Source organism: Manis javanica, chromosome 1 (assembly GCF_040802235.1).
Source record: "Manis javanica isolate MJ-LG chromosome 1, MJ_LKY, whole genome shotgun sequence".
NCBI classification, from domain to species: Eukaryota; Metazoa; Chordata; class Mammalia; order Pholidota; family Manidae; genus Manis; species Manis javanica.
Genome location: NC_133156.1, coordinates 69253531 through 69272241, shown reverse-complemented (window position 1 = coordinate 69272241; position 18711 = coordinate 69253531). Strand labels below are relative to the sequence as shown.

The following is an 18711-nucleotide window of genomic DNA, read 5'->3' as shown; positions in this document are numbered from 1 at the left end:
AGATTCATAAGGCTGGCATATAAAATATTTAACAGTCTATCCTCTGTCCTACCAACCTTATTTCTTAAAGTACAAAACATACCAAATAACTTATTAAATACATCATTCCGTTTCATCCCTCTGCCCTCTGTTACCTTTGCTTCTAGTGCTTTTTCCTCTCTTGTCTTTGAATTCACACTGTCCCTCACCCCCCTTTATTAATTGTTCTTTCAGAAGTTACTTCCTTCTATTAGAATAAAAAGATGTGTGAAAGAATAGTCTGGAGACTGAACTATTTTTTATCAATTATATATTTTAAATAAGATACATATTTTAACATTTATGAAAGGTTTATACAGTGGGTCCAGATTATGCCCATGCTGAAGCTCGAAAATCTCCAGCACTTGATGGCAAAGTGGAGCGAGATAGTGAAGGAAAAGAAGTAAGATACCCTGTTATTCTCAATGCACGAGAGAAATTAATTGCTTGGAAAGTCTGCCTTGCATTTAAGGTGAGATGTTACACAGATAATGTAGACCTTTGTAAAAGCAATTCTCATTTTCTTTTTTAAGTCAAAGAGGTGCTATTTGCACTTAGGGTTGGAGAAGTAAGCTGAATTAAATGGTACATCTGAATTGTTTGTGTACTGTTCAAGGGATTCTTAGAAGGCCGTTAATTTAAAAAACATAATAAATGAAGACTTGTTTCTCTATAATCTTTCTGTATTATATAAAAGGGAACTTTGTCAATGTATTCAGAAATTAAAGTACAAAGGAAATCTTAACTGAAACAATAGAGGCAATCGGTGTTTAGGGGTATTGTTTAACATTAAAAACAACTGGTTACAGTATTATATACTCAGAGTTGATAAGTGATTTTTTTTTGTTGAATGAAAAAGACCATCATTAGTCCTCAAACCTTGGCAATTGATCCTTTTTGCTTATTATATATGATAAAATATGTGTATTAAAGGAATGCAAATATATTTCTTTAAATAAAACTTTTTCCTTTTGTAATTCCCTCAGTCTATATTGTTAGGTTTTACTAATGTAAAGTTTTAATATAGATTTAAGTAGAAGTAGTAAAACATGTATCTAATAAAAGATAAACTTTTTTGAAGCCTTGTCTTGAATATGTGGCTTAAAGATTAGTGTGTATTACTGGTTATTAAATAATAACTTCTTAGTGTTGAAGGAATATTAGCCTGTAAATACATTTTGATAGCCTTATGTAAATCATTTTAATTTTGTTCTACCAGCATTCCAAAAGCCATGACTTAAAATCACATTATATTAATATGTGATGATTTGAATATAAAATGTAGAAGACCAGGAAATTCCTGGCGCCTGAGCAGGAAACATACTTTTCAACTGTTTTCTTCTCCCAGATAAATTTATTTGAGGTGTTCACAAGTATGTGGTTGTCAGGGTTTAAAAATGCATAGAGATAATTGGACATTTCTTCTAGGATATGTCTTAAAAATAATTTTTCCTTTTGTTTCTTTGGATTAAAGTCATATAATGTCTGCTAGCACAAAATTTAACAAAGCCCCTAAATTTTTTTACTTTTGTTTTTAATTAAATGTGAATTGAAGAACTTCTTGGTATAATATTTTTTGTCCTCTCTAGTCTCTTAAGCATTTGATAAGGAACTTAAATAATCATATGATGTGTATGATATATTTTCAGAGTAATTAAATTACAAATAAATAATTTTCATTTTTTACTGAATTATGGAGTGAACTGATGAACAATAATGTACTTTTAGACATTTATAAAATTTGGTATGTTCCAATACAACTGAAAAACTCTGAATCTTAATTTAAATAGAAATTTAAAGTTTATAATTTATTTTAAATAGCAAACAGTTTGTGGCTTTGATTTATTACGGGCCAATGGACAATCCTATGTCTGTGATGTTAATGGCTTCAGTTTTGTGAAAAATTCCATGAAGTATTATGATGATTGTGCAAAAATACTTGGGTAAGAATTTTTTATTTATAGTTTTTCCTCTTTACTTATAACTAATGCATACTAGTTATTTAGAAACCAAATAATTATAAACATCACATAATCAGGGTTTTTGTAAACACTCTAGAATAAAAAACCAGTGTTCATAAAATGGCATCCCAAAGAGCGTGCCAAATCCTGAATTATACTTTGGGTTAAAGACAGCTTAATTTATGACCAGTACAGATAAAGTCTTAAATATAATTTAGCTTCATAGATTTAGAAATGCTACAACAGTGATTAGTCAAAACAGCTAACTTATTAGATTACTTTGTTCTCAAATTTTATGGTTGTAGTTGAAAAGATTTCATTCTCTTAATGGCACAAAATTAACATTCATGATATAAGTAACCAGAGTAAAATAGAAATACTTGGAATTCAGGATTCTTTTCTGAATGCTGCTTTCTATAAGCATATGTTACTTAGAGATAATCCCATGAAATTGTCAAAGTGAATTCAAAAGTAATTATTGTATATAGAAATTTCATTTTTATGTTCTTTGACCTGTTTTCTTTTAACTTGATTTAGAAAACTTGCAAGACAAGAACTGTTTTTAAACCATTTCGAAGTATATATGACAAAGCTATAAGAATCTTAAACTTTAAAATATATGTTAATCATTAGTTAGCTTTTATAGTATATTTCAAAGATTTGTGAATTTAACCTCAAAGAGAAATTTGGGGGAGCTGAACAAAACAAAAATTGTTTTATAATTAAACTTGTTTCTGTTGTTAACCCCTTTAGTAAAATAGAATAGAAATTTGTTGAAAATGAACAATGGTATTTAGAACAGCTTTACCAGGTGATCAGTAAACTGTTAAGAAATAATCAGAAGAGAATCTATGTTAATAGATATAAAGCAGTTACAGTGATTTATTTGAATCCAGTGTGATTTATATATTTAAAACTAAAGTTAGTGTGTTCTGATAAACAAGTTTAGAACTGCTGATCTAATTTTTCTTATCAGGATTGATCAGGGTTATTTTTTGTGTGCTGTAATCACATAGTCACTAGATAGTTTGACTTTAACTCCTGTGATTCTCTGTCACTTGTCATTAAGTACCCAGTTTTGTCTTCAAATGAGCTTATTTTTAATATTTTTTTCCTATCTCAAAGCAATACTGTAATGCGAGAGCTTGCCCCACAATTTCATATCCCCTGGTCAATACCCTTAGAAGCTGAAGATATACCAATTGTACCAACGACGTCTGGAACTATGTAAGTCTGAATATTTTCATTGAGAATCTCCTTTAATAGAGAATCAGTCCATGCTTTTACAATAAAGATTAAATTTCTGAGTAATTAGGATACTACAGTGTATGTTTTCATACTGATTCACTTTGCAGATGGAGAAATAGATTATATGCTTTTGCAAGGGTCCACCTGGACTAAAAATCTTTTATATTGTTACAAATAAAATTCTGAAAAATGCTTGGATATTGATAGAAGTATTGAATTAAGCCATAAAAATGAAGTGCCAATAAGTGTGTTACTGAAAGGTAAATAGTCAATAGTCATACAACTTTGGCATTCCTCCTCATGTGAAGAAAAAATATACAGCTGTATCTTGTGGTAAATTAATTAGACCAATACTACCAAAGTGTTTTCATAACATTGTCTCAGTGAAAGTCACTGCTTGGAACTTACCTGCTACTCAGGTGAGTTAGTTGACTGAATGCTTCATAGTCACAGTTTAGAGATTTATATTAGCATATTAAATATTCTAAGAAGTCCTGATTGTGTAGGAAGAAACAAAAATATTTAATTTTGTCTTTAAGCCAGTATTTCCAAACTTACTTAACACAAAATTTTTCAGGTAACTTTTTAAAATCCTACAGGGTTGTGTTTGTGGCTTACAGTTTGGCAAACTCTAAATTATACTCTAGCAATTCTTCCTGGATAGTTTTATCTTCCAGTAATTTGAGTATGAAATACTTATTCTTCTTTCATGGGAAAAATAAATATAGCATCTATCAAGTAAAGCTTAAATTTGATTCAGTGAAATCTCAGTCATAATGGTCTATGCTATAGGGCATGTATTTAGCAAAGTTCTGGGATTACAGAATATTTGCTTTTATTCCAGAGGTTGTGTAGTCATCTCTAGAGAAGCAGATACATAGCTTAACGTTATTCCCACTCCAGCTGCTTAAATTCTTTTTATGATTTGATTTGATAAAATTACCTGGTTGTTGCAAATGCTGTTCTTCATGGGGAAGATCTTGAAATGGTAAAAAATGGCTCTAAGTAAATAATCAGATGTTGTATTAATCTGAATTATACAACACAAATCTTTGTTAGGAAATTGAGAACTTTTTTTTTTTTTTTAGGATGGAACTTAGATGTGTCATAGCTGTTATACGTCACGGGGATCGAACACCAAAACAAAAAATGAAAATGGAAGTCAGGCATCAAAAGTATGTTTTAAGGGAAATAATTTAACACTCAAGATAATTTAAGATTTCAGATAGGTGATCAACTTTTTGATTAAATACATGATATAGATGAACTGTTTGTCTCCATTTCTTGGCAATAATATTTAAACTACTCTGTGAAAAAAATCTATTTAAAATAATTGTATCAGCATCTGAAAATTATGTGACAGTGTCCATAAATGATCATCCATCTGACCTGGTTTCCATTTATTGTTCTAAAATTATTCTACTTAATCTTGGTTTATTATTCTCCTACATTGCTTTCTGAGAGTCATTAATCTCTCAAGTTAATAGAAGAAATTAGTAAATGAAAGTTTATGTTACTTCTATTCAGTGTTTGATATGGAGACAATAAAATTTGAAAACCTGAATCATTTAATAGTTGTCAAAATAGATATATTTTTAAATATGTGTGTGTGTGCAGTGACCTTGAAGAATATATATTTTGTATTATAATCATGTATACAGTTTCCATCATGAGAAAACTTTAAAAAATATGCTAGTGATTATTAGTTTGATAAAAATACAAAGTTTTATCAAAGTAGAGGTTCAACATGGTATAGTGAAAGAGAACATCAGAATTTGAAATCCTAGGACCACAAGTCCCATATCTTATCATTTATTATTGTTCTAGAACCATATCTATCATTTATTACAATCAGTTTATTTAAATATATGGTAATAATATTATCACAAACAACTAACAGTGCTCTGTCTTTTTTTTATAAGATTTTTTGATCTTTTTGAAAAGTGTGATGGGTATAAATCTGGGAAATTAAAACTCAAAAAGCCAAAACAACTACAGGCAAGTGTATTTAATTTCTTGTTGAGTTTTAAATTGCTAATATCAGAGTTACATAAAAATTCAATTCTTTAAAGGTTATGAGGGGATGGGGTTTAAAGACTGGGGGGATGGAGAGAGGGAGGGATAACTTTTAACTGTTTATCTTCTTAAATTGTTTTGAGTTTTGAACCATGTGAGTTTTATAAAAATAAATAAGTATATTTAATGACAAAAAAATTCAATTCTTTATTAATTTATTTTATAGGAAGTGCTAGATATTGCACGACAACTTCTTATGGAGCTGGGGCAAAATAATGATTCTGAAATTGAAGAAAACAAGCCAAAACTTGAACAACTTAAGACTGTACTAGAGATGTGAGTATCTTTTTGAAACCCTTAATTTTAATAACTACTTGGAGTGCTCTTTTTTAATATGTGTGACTTTTCATGTTAATTTCTTTTGTAGTTTGAATTTTTTGCTCTTGATCACTAGCTGAGGAAAAATCAATGGAAGTCTAAAGAGATTTTTATTTTCACCACTGAAAAAGTAGATCGTTGTATTGAAGGTTATTGTTTTAGTTTTAATTTTGATGAGATCAAAACAGGACAACAAATTTGGGTTTTTTTGTGAAATACTACTTAGAATGAAGGTTATATTGCTACTTGACCACAGATTCAATATTGTTTAAATAAAAAGTAATTTTGAACTATGTTTTAGTGAAGTTAAATTGGTACCACCAATATCTCTCTTACAAGCTTTTACATATTTGACCACTTGAAGTCTTACTCCTTTATTGTTTTAAAGACCTATACATTTATGTTTTTTTGTATTTCTATTTAAAATTGTGTATTTTCATTTTTAATGAGGTTAGAATGACTACCTATGGTACAGATTTTCTGCTAGGATATTTTGAACAATTCAACAAGGTAATTACCAATAGAAGGGAGAACTAATGTAAGTCTTAGTTTTTCTCTGGATAGATTTTAGTTTTTCTTTAGGAGGTCATATTGGACACTTACTGAACACATTGAACACTTACTGTTCTGCTTGCCATTCTATTTTTCAGGTATGGCCATTTTTCTGGAATAAATCGAAAGGTCCAATTAACCTATCTGCCTCATGGTTGTCCTAAAACATCTAGCGAAGAGGAAGGTGTGTTATTATTAATGCCTGTTGTTTTTTAATTATATTTAGGGACTTACTATTCATTGTTGATTACCCTTGGGCCCTCTTCAGTCTAATAAGTTAGAGATTTGCATGCTGAATAAAGGAAAATAAAGGAGAGTGATGTCAACTGTGCTTTCTACCCTTAAATAAAGGATAGATTTTATTCTTTATCTTTTAAGCGAAGGTTAGATAAAATTATTTGCAAACTCCTTAGGACTTCCCTTTTACCTGGGGTTGTTTTAGAAAGCTTATTTATTTGTAAATAAGTATTACTTAATGGGGCTCTTTCTTCCTCTTTTGATAGAAGAGGACAGAGTATATGGAAAAAAAGCTCATGAAGACTTTGAGAAAAATGCACAATCAACATGTTTCTAAAATAGACATTTTCCCTACCCAATAAATCAGAAAATAAGCATTTAAAGAAGATTACTGACCTGAGAACAGTCAGTATAGAAATCTATATATTCATATACCTTTCAAAAGAAATATGGGATTGAAGAAGCCATTTCATGGAGAAATGCAGATGCCCAATGAAATAATGACAACAATAGTGATCACTCTTGCCTTTCACACTGGCAAAGTATTTTCTTATTCTATTCTTTTTTCAAACAGAAATAAAGAATGCTGATGAGAGTACAGTGTGACAAGAACTGTCAGTCTACTGATAGGATCCTAAATTGATATAACTCATTGAAAAGTAATTTGGCTATATATATCAAAAACTTCAAAAAAATATTCATGTTCTGACCTTACTTCTACTTATAAGAGCCTATCTCAACTAAGTAATCATATATTCAGAGAAAGATTGATCTGTTGGGATATTTACAATGGCATTATTTATAATAGCAAAAAATGAAGTCATTATCTTAACTGCAAACACAGGTTTGATGATACTGATCTTTATATATTTATTTTAATACCTGACATATTGCTCTGTTCACCCTTTGTGGTTATTAGCAATACAGATTAATTTCCTGTATCTTAGTGTTTATGGTCAAAAACATATAAAATAAGTCAATTAATTGTCATTATGTAAATTAATATTGGCCTGCAAGACAAAGTACCTATAAATACTAACTAGCCCCAGGGGAAAGGGTCATTTTCTATCCCTTTTATTGAATCATCATTAACTTCTTTAGCACTTACATTGTGTATTTTTAAATCCCCTTTGTTTCTGTAAACCAACACAGATCTTAGGATATGATAAAAGGCAGGTCAAAATTAAGTTTAGAAACTCACTCATTTATAGTACAGTACTTTCCCCTATGTCTGAGAATATACTTTGGTCTGGGACATACAGAGATTCCACAATTCCAAATTTGAAAAGCATTCTCCTGGCTACATTTTATTGAGTAACTATTAGGCTCTGCCATCTTACATCTTCCTAAAAATTATGCAAACCACAGATTCCGAATCATTCAGATGTATACATCTTCTTCACTTAAGTTAACATTACCTTTCATGTGACAGTACTGCAGGAGCATCTTAATCTAAAGATAAGATCTGGATCCTGTCATTAAGGAGCTCTAAATCTAGCATATCTGACACAGCTAAATACATAAAGCAAATACCATTGTTTTTATATCACTATGAGAGCAGGGAAACAGAAGCAACGCTTCCTTTCAGAAAACTGGGAAAGAACCTTCTTCCTAAAGTATGGAAGATTTTGAAATTTTAATAAGATTTTAACAGGTGGAACAGGAGTATTCCTAAAAGAAGCAAAGGCCCACAAGATAGCTGTGCTTAAGGAACAAAATAATTGCAGAAGGGCTATATTCTACTGCAGAAGAGAGCACAAAGAAAAATCATGAAACGTTGTTTAAAAAAAACAAATTTGACATTTGTTTTATCCATTTGTATGTATCTTAAGACAACCGAAGAGAAGAACCATCCTTACTTCTGGTTCTGAAATGGGGAGGAGAACTAACACCTGCAGGCAGGGTCCAGGCGGAAGAACTTGGAAGAGCTTTCAGGTGTATGTATCCTGGAGGTCAAGGTAAATCTTGGAGTTTCTTTAATTTGGTTAAATGCATAGATCGTATCTTCAAATCCTCATTTATTTTGAGATGTTGTTAATATGTATAGAAATGCAGTGAGATAAAAATATAGCTTAAGTGATTTGAGGATTTATTTTCAGGAGATTATGCAGGATTTCCTGGTTGTGGTTTACTTAGGTTACATAGTACCTATCGACATGACCTCAAAATTTATGCTTCCGATGAAGGACGAGTCCAGATGACTGCAGCTGCTTTTGCAAAGGTATAGATAAGTTTTTTTTTAGAATTACCAGAGTTTTCATCTAATATTTAATTTTAAAATATTTTTACTAAGGCAATACTTGAGAATTTCAAATTTGAGACTTCCAAGTCAATCCCTGAAATGGTAGTGATAAGCTATATTATTAATAAAGTTTCTTTATTGTAAATACTTAGCTTATGCCATAAGAAATTCAGCATGTAACAAATTATTGATATTTTCTATTTCACATATTAATTTTTAAATCTGTTTTGCTTTTATTTAATATGTTTAGGGGCTATTAGCTCTAGAAGGAGAGCTTACACCCATTCTTGTTCAGATGGTAAAAAGTGCAAATATGAATGGTCTTTTGGATAGTGATAGTGACTCTTTGAGCAGTTGTCAGCAGCGTGTGAAAGCAAGACTTCATGAAATACTTCAGAAGGATAGAGATTTTACTGCTGAAGATTATGAAAAGGTAGGTAGAGAGTAAATATTTTAGTCTTTGCAGGTCAGGTATGGTCTCTTGTTACATATTTCTTTCTTATTTAACCATCACTTAAAAATGTAAAAACCATTCTTAGCTCATGCACTATGCTATAGCTCACATTTGGCCTGCAACCTGTAGTTAGTTGACCCATGTTCTATTTAATGAATGTATTATAATTTGTATATGCTTTCTACTATTATAATTTTGGGCTATTACGATTACTGTTACTATCTGTATCTTTTTATGCCTCCCAGTGCATATGAGCAACATTTCTCTTGTGTATATTCTAGGAGTGGTATTGTTGTGACCCACAGTATGCTTATGTTTCAGTATTAGTAGACAATATCCAACTGGTTTTCAAAGTCATTGAATTTATTTACACTCCCACCAGAAGTCCATGAGAATTGTCATTGTTCTACATATTCTCTATTCTATGTATTCTCAGACTACTCAATTTTGGCCATTATGAAGGGGAATATAGTAGTATCTCATTGTGGTATTAATGTTAATTGACCATTTAGATATTTAGATACCCTGTTTCATGAGACCTTCTCTTCAAGTCTCTTATCCTTTTTTTCTGCTAATTGTGTTTTTCTTGTTGAGTAGTGGAAATTCTTTATATATTTTGTATATGAGCCCTTTGTTACAGATGTTCTAAATACTACCATTTACTCTGAGCCTAAATGATGATTTTTGAAAAGTAAAAGTTCTTAGTTTTCATCAATTCCAAGTTCAATTTTTTCTTTCTGGCCAATGCATTTTAATGTTTTGTTGATAATACCTTTTTCTAACCAGTGCTAATAAAATATTCTTATATATGATCTTCTATAAACTTTTTTGTTTTGCCTTTTACATTTATTTGCAGTCTTTTGAAATTAACTTTTGTGTGTGCTATAAGATATCAAAATTGATGTTTTTTCCTAACCATATGCACATCCAGGTATTACAGCACCACATACTGAAAAGACCACCTTTCCCCACTCTAATGTAGTATCACCTTTATCATATGTGTGTGTTCTGTTTCCAGACTATATTCTTTTGTTGACTCTTTTACTGTTGAATCAGGTCTCCCAATTCTAAATGGTTCCTTCTTCAAGTTTTTCTTGGCTTTTCTTGCATTTTCATATAAATTTTAAAATAAGCTGTTCAAAAGTCCTGTTGGGATATTGATTTAGATTGCATTAAATCTGCCATTTGTGAAAATTTGTATTAAAAAAAAATTATGCAATTGTAAATGGTAACTCCAAAAATTTCACTCTGATTGTTGCTGCTATATAGAAAGTTTTTCTAATGCTGACTATATATGTATCAACCTTATTGAATGCATTTATTAATAATTTATCTTTAGATATTTTTTATCCTTTAAAGTATATCACAGGTATTTTTCCCTTCCCACAGTCCTTGTTTTTTATTCTTTTTCTTGTCTTACTTCAGTAGCTAGCACTTTCAAAACAATATTAAATAGAAGTGTCATTTCTTTTGTTGTCCATGTTCTCAATGAGAAAGCTTCTAACACTTGTGCATTAAGTATGATGGCTTCTGTAGATTTTTTATAGCTATTCTTTTGCAAAAAAAGGAAATCCCATTCTGTTCCTATTTTGCTAAGAGTTATTACTATAATTATTATTATTTGCTAAGAGTTATTCTTTTATACACAGTGTTCATTTAATTTTTCCATTAATTTAATCTTTTAATTATGCTTTATTCTTTCTTAATTTCAGAGTTTCCATTTAAGATCATTTTCCTTATGTTTAAATAACAATATAGTAATTCCATTGGTATCAGTCTCCTGGTAATGAATTATTTTTTGTTTGTCTGAAGAGGTTTTTATTTTAACTTTACTCTTATAGGATATTTTAACAGGGCATAAAATTCTAAGATGGTATTTATTTCTTTCATTGCATTGAAGATATTTCACTACCTCCTAGCTTCCAGTGTTTCCCTTCAGAAGTCAGCTATTGATCTATTATTGCACCTTTGAAGGCAGTCTTTATTAATACCTCCTTCTGGCCATTTTTCACATTTTATTTCACTTTTGTTTTTAGCAATTTTCTTTTGTATATCTAGATTGTAGATTGCTTTTTAATTTATCCTGCTAGTAATTTATTAGGATTTCAGGATCTGTAGTTTCAGTTTGGGAAAGCTTTTTGTTTTTTGTTTTTGTTTTTTTTTTTAGTTTGGAAAGTTCTTTTTAAACATACTGCTTCTGTGACTTCTTTCTGGGTCTCCAAATATATATATATATATATATGTGTGTGTTTTTGGAACTTTCTCTTACACATTTATTTTTTTTCATCCTTTTGTCTCTGTGCTTTAATCTGGATAAAATCTTCTAACCAGTCTTTCAATTTGCTAAATCTATTTTTTATTGTATCTAATGTACTTTAAATTGAGCCAGTGTATTTTTCAATACTAGAATTTCTATTTGCTTCTTTTTTAATGTATGATTCATTGCCATTTTTCAGAAGTTTGCAGTTCCTTGATGAGTTTACAATTTTTATTTTGAATACAGGAAATTTCTCCATTTTAAAATTTTTGATCATTCTAATGCCCAGAGTCACTTTGGTTTTGTTTTTGGTTTCTGTTCTGCTGATTCGCACTCATGGTGTCTTGCTTTGTTGTGTGCCTGAATATCTTTAATTATGGGTGGGTATTTTATTTATTTGTGGAAATAAATTGAGTTTAAGATTATCATATTCCAGTAAGGTTTTTTTGTTTGTTCCTGCCATACATCTCTGGGCATAGCAATCTAGGATTGCCTTAACCCAGTTTCAAAACAGATCTTTCTGGGCCAACAGTTGACTTGAACCTGGTCTACACTTTGTTGGTAGGTTGGTTTGCTTCTGATTCACCCTCTTTTTTGAAAACTAGAGAGTTTACTAGAGGTCCACCTTTAGGAACCCTGGAATTCACTTTTGTCCCTTTACCCTAATCAGGCTATTAAAGCTCTCTTCCACTCCTTGCTGTCTATTTAAGATGAATAGACATCTCCAGAGCAAAAAAAGCCTTAATTGTGAGGATCCCTGACCTATGAATTTTGGTTCCATAATTCTTTACTGTATTATCTCTTAGATAGTTGAAAGCAAAAGTATAGAAATTCTTTTCCCAGGATTTTTACTCATCTTCAGTGGTTAGATTGTTCCAAACTACCTAGTTCATAACAAGAAGTGGAATTCAACTTTACACTCTTTTTTTTATTTGATGGGGTTAAATAACCTGCCAAGCTAAGTGTCAGAACTGGAATTTGAAACCAGTTTGTCATTAATGGCTTTTGTTGACATGGAAAAATCTCATCACAAAGGCATCAAAATGGTGGTGAAGAGCACCAGCTCTGTAGCCAGACCAACTGCTTTTTAAAACATTTTTTTATCAAAGTGTAGTTGACATATTAATTTCAGGTGTACAGCATAAAGAATGATTAAACATTTACATGCATTACAAAATGCTTACCACAATAAGTGTAGTTACTATCTGTCACCATACAAAGTTATTAGAGTATTATTGGCTATATTCCCTAGGCTGTTTTTCATCCCCTTACTTATTTGAGAACTGGAAATTTGTACCCCTTAACTCTCTTCACCAATTTCACCTATCTTCCCACCCCACTCCCCTCTGGCAACCACCAGTTCTTTAAATTTTTTAGTCTATTTCTGAGTTTTATTTTTTATTCATTTTGTTTTGTTGTTTTAGATTCTTCATATACATGAAATCATATGGTATTTGTCTTTCTGTCTTATTTCACTTAACATAATGGGATGGACCCTCTAAATCTATCCATGTTGTCAAAGAGCAAGATTTCATTCTTTTCTATGGCTGAGTAATACTCCATTGTGTGTATATATTACATCTTCTTTATCTCTTCATCTATCAGTGTATATTTAGGTTCCTCCCATATCTTAGCTATTATAAATAATGCTGCAATAAATACAAGGGTGTGTGTATCTTTTTAAGTTAATGTTTCCATTTTCTTTTTAAGTTAATGTTTCCATTTTCCTTGGGTGATACTTGGAAGTAGAATTGCTGGATCACGTGGTCTTTATATTTTTAATTTTTTGAGGAACCTCTGCAGTGTTTTCCATAGCTGCTACACCATTTACACTCCCACCAATAGGGCATGAGGGTTCCCTTTTCTCCATATCCATTGACAGACAACCTGCTCTTTTATCCCACTCTTCACATACCCATGATTTGATGTTGGGCAAGTTGCTTAACCTGTGTTAAGTAACTCATCTGGAAAAAGATCATAATATTAGAGTCTTAGAGTTATTACCTGTTAAATAATATATCACATGGTTAGAGCCATATTTGCACATGAGTTGGCCATTTGTCATAAGCTAGATTAAAATCTCACTGTAAGAGTACTTCAGCTAAATTTTCTCTGGATAGTCCAATGATAGCTAACATTTACTTTTTTTTTTGACATGAAGTTCTGAGGTTTTACTTCCTCCTCAATCTTATTACTGTATTTCGGGGGTCATCTTAAGTTATGGTATGGAATTATTCTCCAGCTACTGGAAAATTTTTTATATTGTTCTCTTCAGCAATTGGGCATTACCAGATATAAAATGTATACTTTACTCATTTGTAGCTTACTCCATCTGGAAGCATTTCTCTTATCAAATCAATGCATTTAATTAAAAATCCTGTGAAGACCTGCGACAAAGTTTATTCTTTGATACAAAGTTTGACTTCTCAAATAAGACATAGAATGGAGGAACCCAAATCATCAGGTAAATATTATGTTTTCCTTAGAGCATAAAACAAGTAAAAATTACTATCCAATTACTATAAACATTTAAAAATAAGATGCACCAATCATAAAAGGCAAGCCTCTCATATTATATCTAGGTATGAGTTACTATATATCCAGCAAAAGAATAATAGCTAAGTTATAGTTCTTTTACCCATGATAGCATAAAAGAAATAATAAAGCATTCTTTTGTCTTATTTATTGGAATACAGTTGCTATACATTACTAATTTAGTTTCAGTTGTGCAATATAGTAACTTGATAATTATAGATATTACTAAGTGCTCACCATGGTAAGTGTAGGGTTACCCACTACTACCATACTAAGATACTACAATATTATTGCTTAAAAACATTCTTGTTTCATTCATTATGTAGCAGTACCTTACAGTTAGGCAGCAAATAGGCAGCATAATAAGAAGGAACAATCAATAGGAAGGTGATCTGAGACTAGCTTGGTTAGTAATATGAGGAACGTTGGCATCTTGGATTTCTTAACTGATAAAAATGGATCCTTTGAGCTGTTTAATTTCTAAGGTTCCTTCCTCCTGAATACTTTCTACTGTGACAGTATGTGACTCTAATAGTATTTAAAATTCAGAACTGAAAAATGTATTAGCTTAAAGAGTTTTGTTATAATAGATGTTTTTCTTTTCTTATTATTGAAGTGTGTAACAATAAGGAAAGGTCATTTATATACCCAGTTCCTAACCCATGTATTTATACCTTTATTCAAGTCTCGGAAGTATATGGTTTTTAATAATTAATGACTATGGTAACATTTCCTGGTTTCTTAACAATTTTGTCTTTGACATTTTAAAAAGTTTCTAAATTACCCACTTTATAATATGTTCTCTTAATATGATTTTTAAGTTTTTTAAGTTTAAATACTAAAAGTGTTATGTTGTTTCAGATATTCAGCTTTACCATAGTGAAACATTAGAGCTTATGTTGCGTAGATGGTCCAAGTTGGAGAAAGACTTTAAAACAAAGAATGGAAGATATGATATTAGTAAAATCCCTGACATATATGACTGTATAAAATATGATGTCCAGCATAATGTTTCCTTGAAATTAGAAAACACAATGGAATTATATAGGCTTTCAAAGGCATTAGCAGATATTGTTATCCCTCAGGTAAGTAACACCTGGGAATCAATTTTCTTAAGAGTATTGTAGAGACACTTATAAAATGTCTATCACTGGATAAAAGATAGTTGGTTTTCATGTCTGTAATGCTCATAATTTAGAAAGGAATGTAATTATGAATTTGTATTTTAAACTTACATTATATTAAATCATTATTTGATTTTCTAATAGATTTGAGTGTAGTGACCTTTTTAAATTTAAGAATTAACTCTCCTAAAGAACAATACTATACTAACAAGACACCTGAAAACAGGATGGAATAAATAAATCTCCTAAGTATTCATTGAGTACCTATTGTACAGCTACCAGCTCTATGCTATAGAATGTGTGGGGAGTGGTAGAAAAAGGTGTTTGTGGGCCGTACATAGATTTTGCAAGTCTTTTTACTTTACATGTAAGTATTTGGAAAATATTTAGAGGTCAATATGTAAGTAGTTATTGTGGGTGAGAAGGTCAATGGGTCTTTTCATTATAGGAGAATAAAAGGCATAGCCAGAATTCAAATAATTGAATTAAGCAGAGAATTCTCTTCAGTTAAGCAGAGAATCAGATTGACAATAAGAAGGCAGGTAACAAGTTGAGATAAGGGATATTTTAGAAAAAAATAGTTCCAGATGCCCTTTGGGGTTTTGTTTTCAACTCAATTACTAAAAGATTATTTGGATATTGTAAAGGGGAAATTAGAGTAGAACAGACATTCCAACTATGAACCATAGTTAAAAAGAAGAGAAAAATATACGGGAAGTATGAAGATTATGAGCAAAAGTAGCCTCACTAAAAATAGTCATAATAACATTGGATAAAATAATATCAGTGTCCCTTCCTAATCACAGAATGTCCAGGAAAAACTATAGACTTTGAAAAACAGGGAATTCAGACAGTGCACAACCTACGTATAGTTACTTTTATATGTATTAAAGATGAGCTTGTTCTTTTAGCATGAAAGAAAAACTATTTTCTTGGCCAGATATATAATATGGACAATTTTAGGTGTACTGTATGAATCTGATTTGCAAAATGAATTATTTTAAAAAGGATAAAAATATCTCAAAGAATGTCTTTGGGCCTTACTTTAAGATTTAGGAAACTTCTCTGACACTTCTTTCATTTACTAAATGGAAAAGATTTTTTGTAAAAAAATTTCTGCAAAGGAGAAATTTTATATACAAATCAAAATATTTTATTTTTATAACATACAAGATATTTTAAGATTGCTATCAAAGTGAACACTAGATTCTGTGGAAGTCAGTTTTAACCACCTGATATAAACAGATATTACTGAGCTAACATTGATTTGATTATAACTTAATAAAGCTACTGAATCAACATTCATCTTTGTTATGAAATTCAAGATGAAGAATTCATCTAAATTTTTCATGTGATTCTGGAAGAATGGTTACCATTAATTCTGGTACACGTGTTAGTTCGCATTGGAAGCAAAAATAAGACCTGATTTTTTTTCATTGTTTTGGATTTCTTTGACGTTAGTCCAGGTTCTATGCATCTTAGTTGTACTTACTCTTACAATAAAGATTATTTAAAAGTATACATTGTAATAGGTAAACTGTATATATGACTCTCAAGTATATATAGTGGCCATATGCATTTTCCAAAGTAGTTTTCCAATATATCTAAATGATCACCTATCAGTGGCTAAATAAATACACAAATGAGTTGTTAGTTTCATCGTATCTGGCATTATGCATGATTTATTTAATCTCATGCCTTTACTTCTCAGTTATATATACTAAATGTTCTTGAAAAATTGGCTTCTAAGAGTTGGGCTCAAAAGAATACTCAAGTGCTAATTGGGTTTTAGAAGACGATTTCTCCTGTTTTCATTATATATGTATTTCAAGTATAATGCTTAGATAGCTGAAGAAATTTTTCTCCATTTCCTTGTAACTTAAATATTTATAATGATTTTTTTAAAGTATTGCAATTAGAAGAAACACTAAAGATTAGGACAGTTAAGAAGGATTTGAGGCATCATTTGCATCTTTTAATGTAATTCATCACGCTTAGCTGTTCTCAGTCTCTATTAACAATAGTTGTCTTTTGATGCAATTACTTTAAGTTTTTTCAACAGTCTGAGAACTTATTTGAAGACATCTCCAAAATTATTTTTCTTGGATAAATTCTCTTTGAAATCTTAGGATTCTTCAGACAATATTATGCCCAACTTCTAGGAATCAAAGTCTTATTTTTGGTAAATTCGTAATTAAATTTTGGTAGATTTACAACATTAAAAGTAAAAGTCTTTTTATATGACTTTCTGAAGTTCTGAAATTATAAATTGAGGAGAGGACAATTTGGGATTTACCTCCCTCACTTTTTGGTATAATATACATTATTGTGGCAGAAAATTGGGTGTCTTCTTTTTTAATAGAGGTAGAATTCAGATCGTTAAGTACTATTTTGCTTTGTTACTTTAGCCTTCATAAATCCACAATCATGGACATAATGAAGGCATTTTCAATCACTGAACAAATAACTGAAAATTATAAGCATATTTTTAGTAATTGTAATGAAACTAATTTGTCATAAAAAATGAAAATTTTGTGGACTTAGTTCTGGAGTAAATGTATTTCAAGCTTAGAGACTTGATGACTCAGTCAGTAATGTAAAATTTTGACTTATTTAAATTAAGAGAGCATTGCTGTGTAAGAAAAAATGTTTATGTTCTGATGTACTTCAGTATTACTATGCCTCTAAAAATATCCATTTCCATTTTTACATTGAATTGATTCTTATATCTGTGCTATGTGTATTACATAATTTTCATCATATTTAAGCTTACATATTACAAACATGGTTTATTACCTCTAGTTATCTTAACAGTTAAACTAGTTTTAATTGTGATAGGTATTTTTGCTATGATAGAATCAACTTTTCACTTTTCAACCAGTCTCCATCCTCAGAAAGCCCTGGTTTAAAAATGATACTTCAAAATAGTCATGATGGTATGGCAGTAGATAAGAACATCTAAAGACTAAGTGTGATACTAAATTCTTTTAATTAGCACACATTCATTGAAATTTCATTGGTTACTTGTACTTTATGAAACAGGATTCTTTATAATAGCATTTTCCATAAGAAGTGCACTGACACTGTCATTAAATATCACCACTTAATAAGCTTTCGAATAGTCTCATCTGGTGTTTTAATCAGTTCCTTTATGGCAGAAATATTGTAATTACATATGAGAACTTGGATTTCTAACAGTTAATTATTTGCCCCTAGTTGGTGGTGGCAGATGAACAAAATGTCACTGTGTTGAAGGGAAAGATTCCTTTTTTTTTTTTTATTAAGGTATGATTGATATACACTCTTATAAAGATTTCACATGATAAAACAATGTGGTTACCATATTATCAAGTCCCTACCCATACCCCAATACAGTCACTGTTCATCATTGTAGTAAGATGCCACAGATCCACTATGTGCCTTCTCTTTGCTACACTGTTCTCCCCATGATCCCCCACACCATGTGACTGAACATAATACCCCTCAATCGCCTTCTCCTTCCTTCGCCACTGCCCTCCCACACCACTCCCTTTTCGTAACCACTAGTTCATTCTTGGAGTCTCTGAGTCTGGTGCTATTTGTTCCTTCAGTTTTGCTTCACTGTTATACTCCACAAATGAGGGAAATCATTTGGCATTTGTCTTTCTCCGCCTGGCTTATTTCACTGATCATTATGTCCTCCAGCTCCA

The 18711-nt window shown here is 30.7% G+C and overlaps 1 protein-coding gene across 22 annotated transcripts in view; it reads left to right on the top strand.

The window, feature by feature from the left end:
- The window catches only part of PPIP5K2 (diphosphoinositol pentakisphosphate kinase 2), an 83242-nt gene that overhangs the window by 28459 nt on the left and 36072 nt on the right, over positions 1-18711 (top strand). For 16 of the 22 annotated variants that reach the window (XM_073233315.1, XM_037011929.2, XM_037011939.2 and 13 more), the window contains 12 exons: positions 329-490; positions 1840-1961; positions 3105-3206; positions 4316-4402; positions 5150-5225; positions 5470-5579; positions 6272-6357; positions 8243-8368; positions 8510-8631; positions 8903-9085; positions 13686-13827; positions 14760-14983. In XM_073233315.1, the coding sequence (XP_073089416.1) occupies positions 329-490; positions 1840-1961; positions 3105-3206; positions 4316-4402; positions 5150-5225; positions 5470-5579; positions 6272-6357; positions 8243-8368; positions 8510-8631; positions 8903-9085; positions 13686-13827; positions 14760-14983 (1542 nt within the window). The remainder of the gene's footprint in view (positions 1-328; positions 491-1839; positions 1962-3104; positions 3207-4315; positions 4403-5149; positions 5226-5469; positions 5580-6271; positions 6358-8242; positions 8369-8509; positions 8632-8902; positions 9086-13685; positions 13828-14759; positions 14984-18711) is intronic. The other 6 variants (XM_017651425.3, XM_037011937.2, XM_037011932.2 and 3 more) reach the window with 1 other exon arrangement.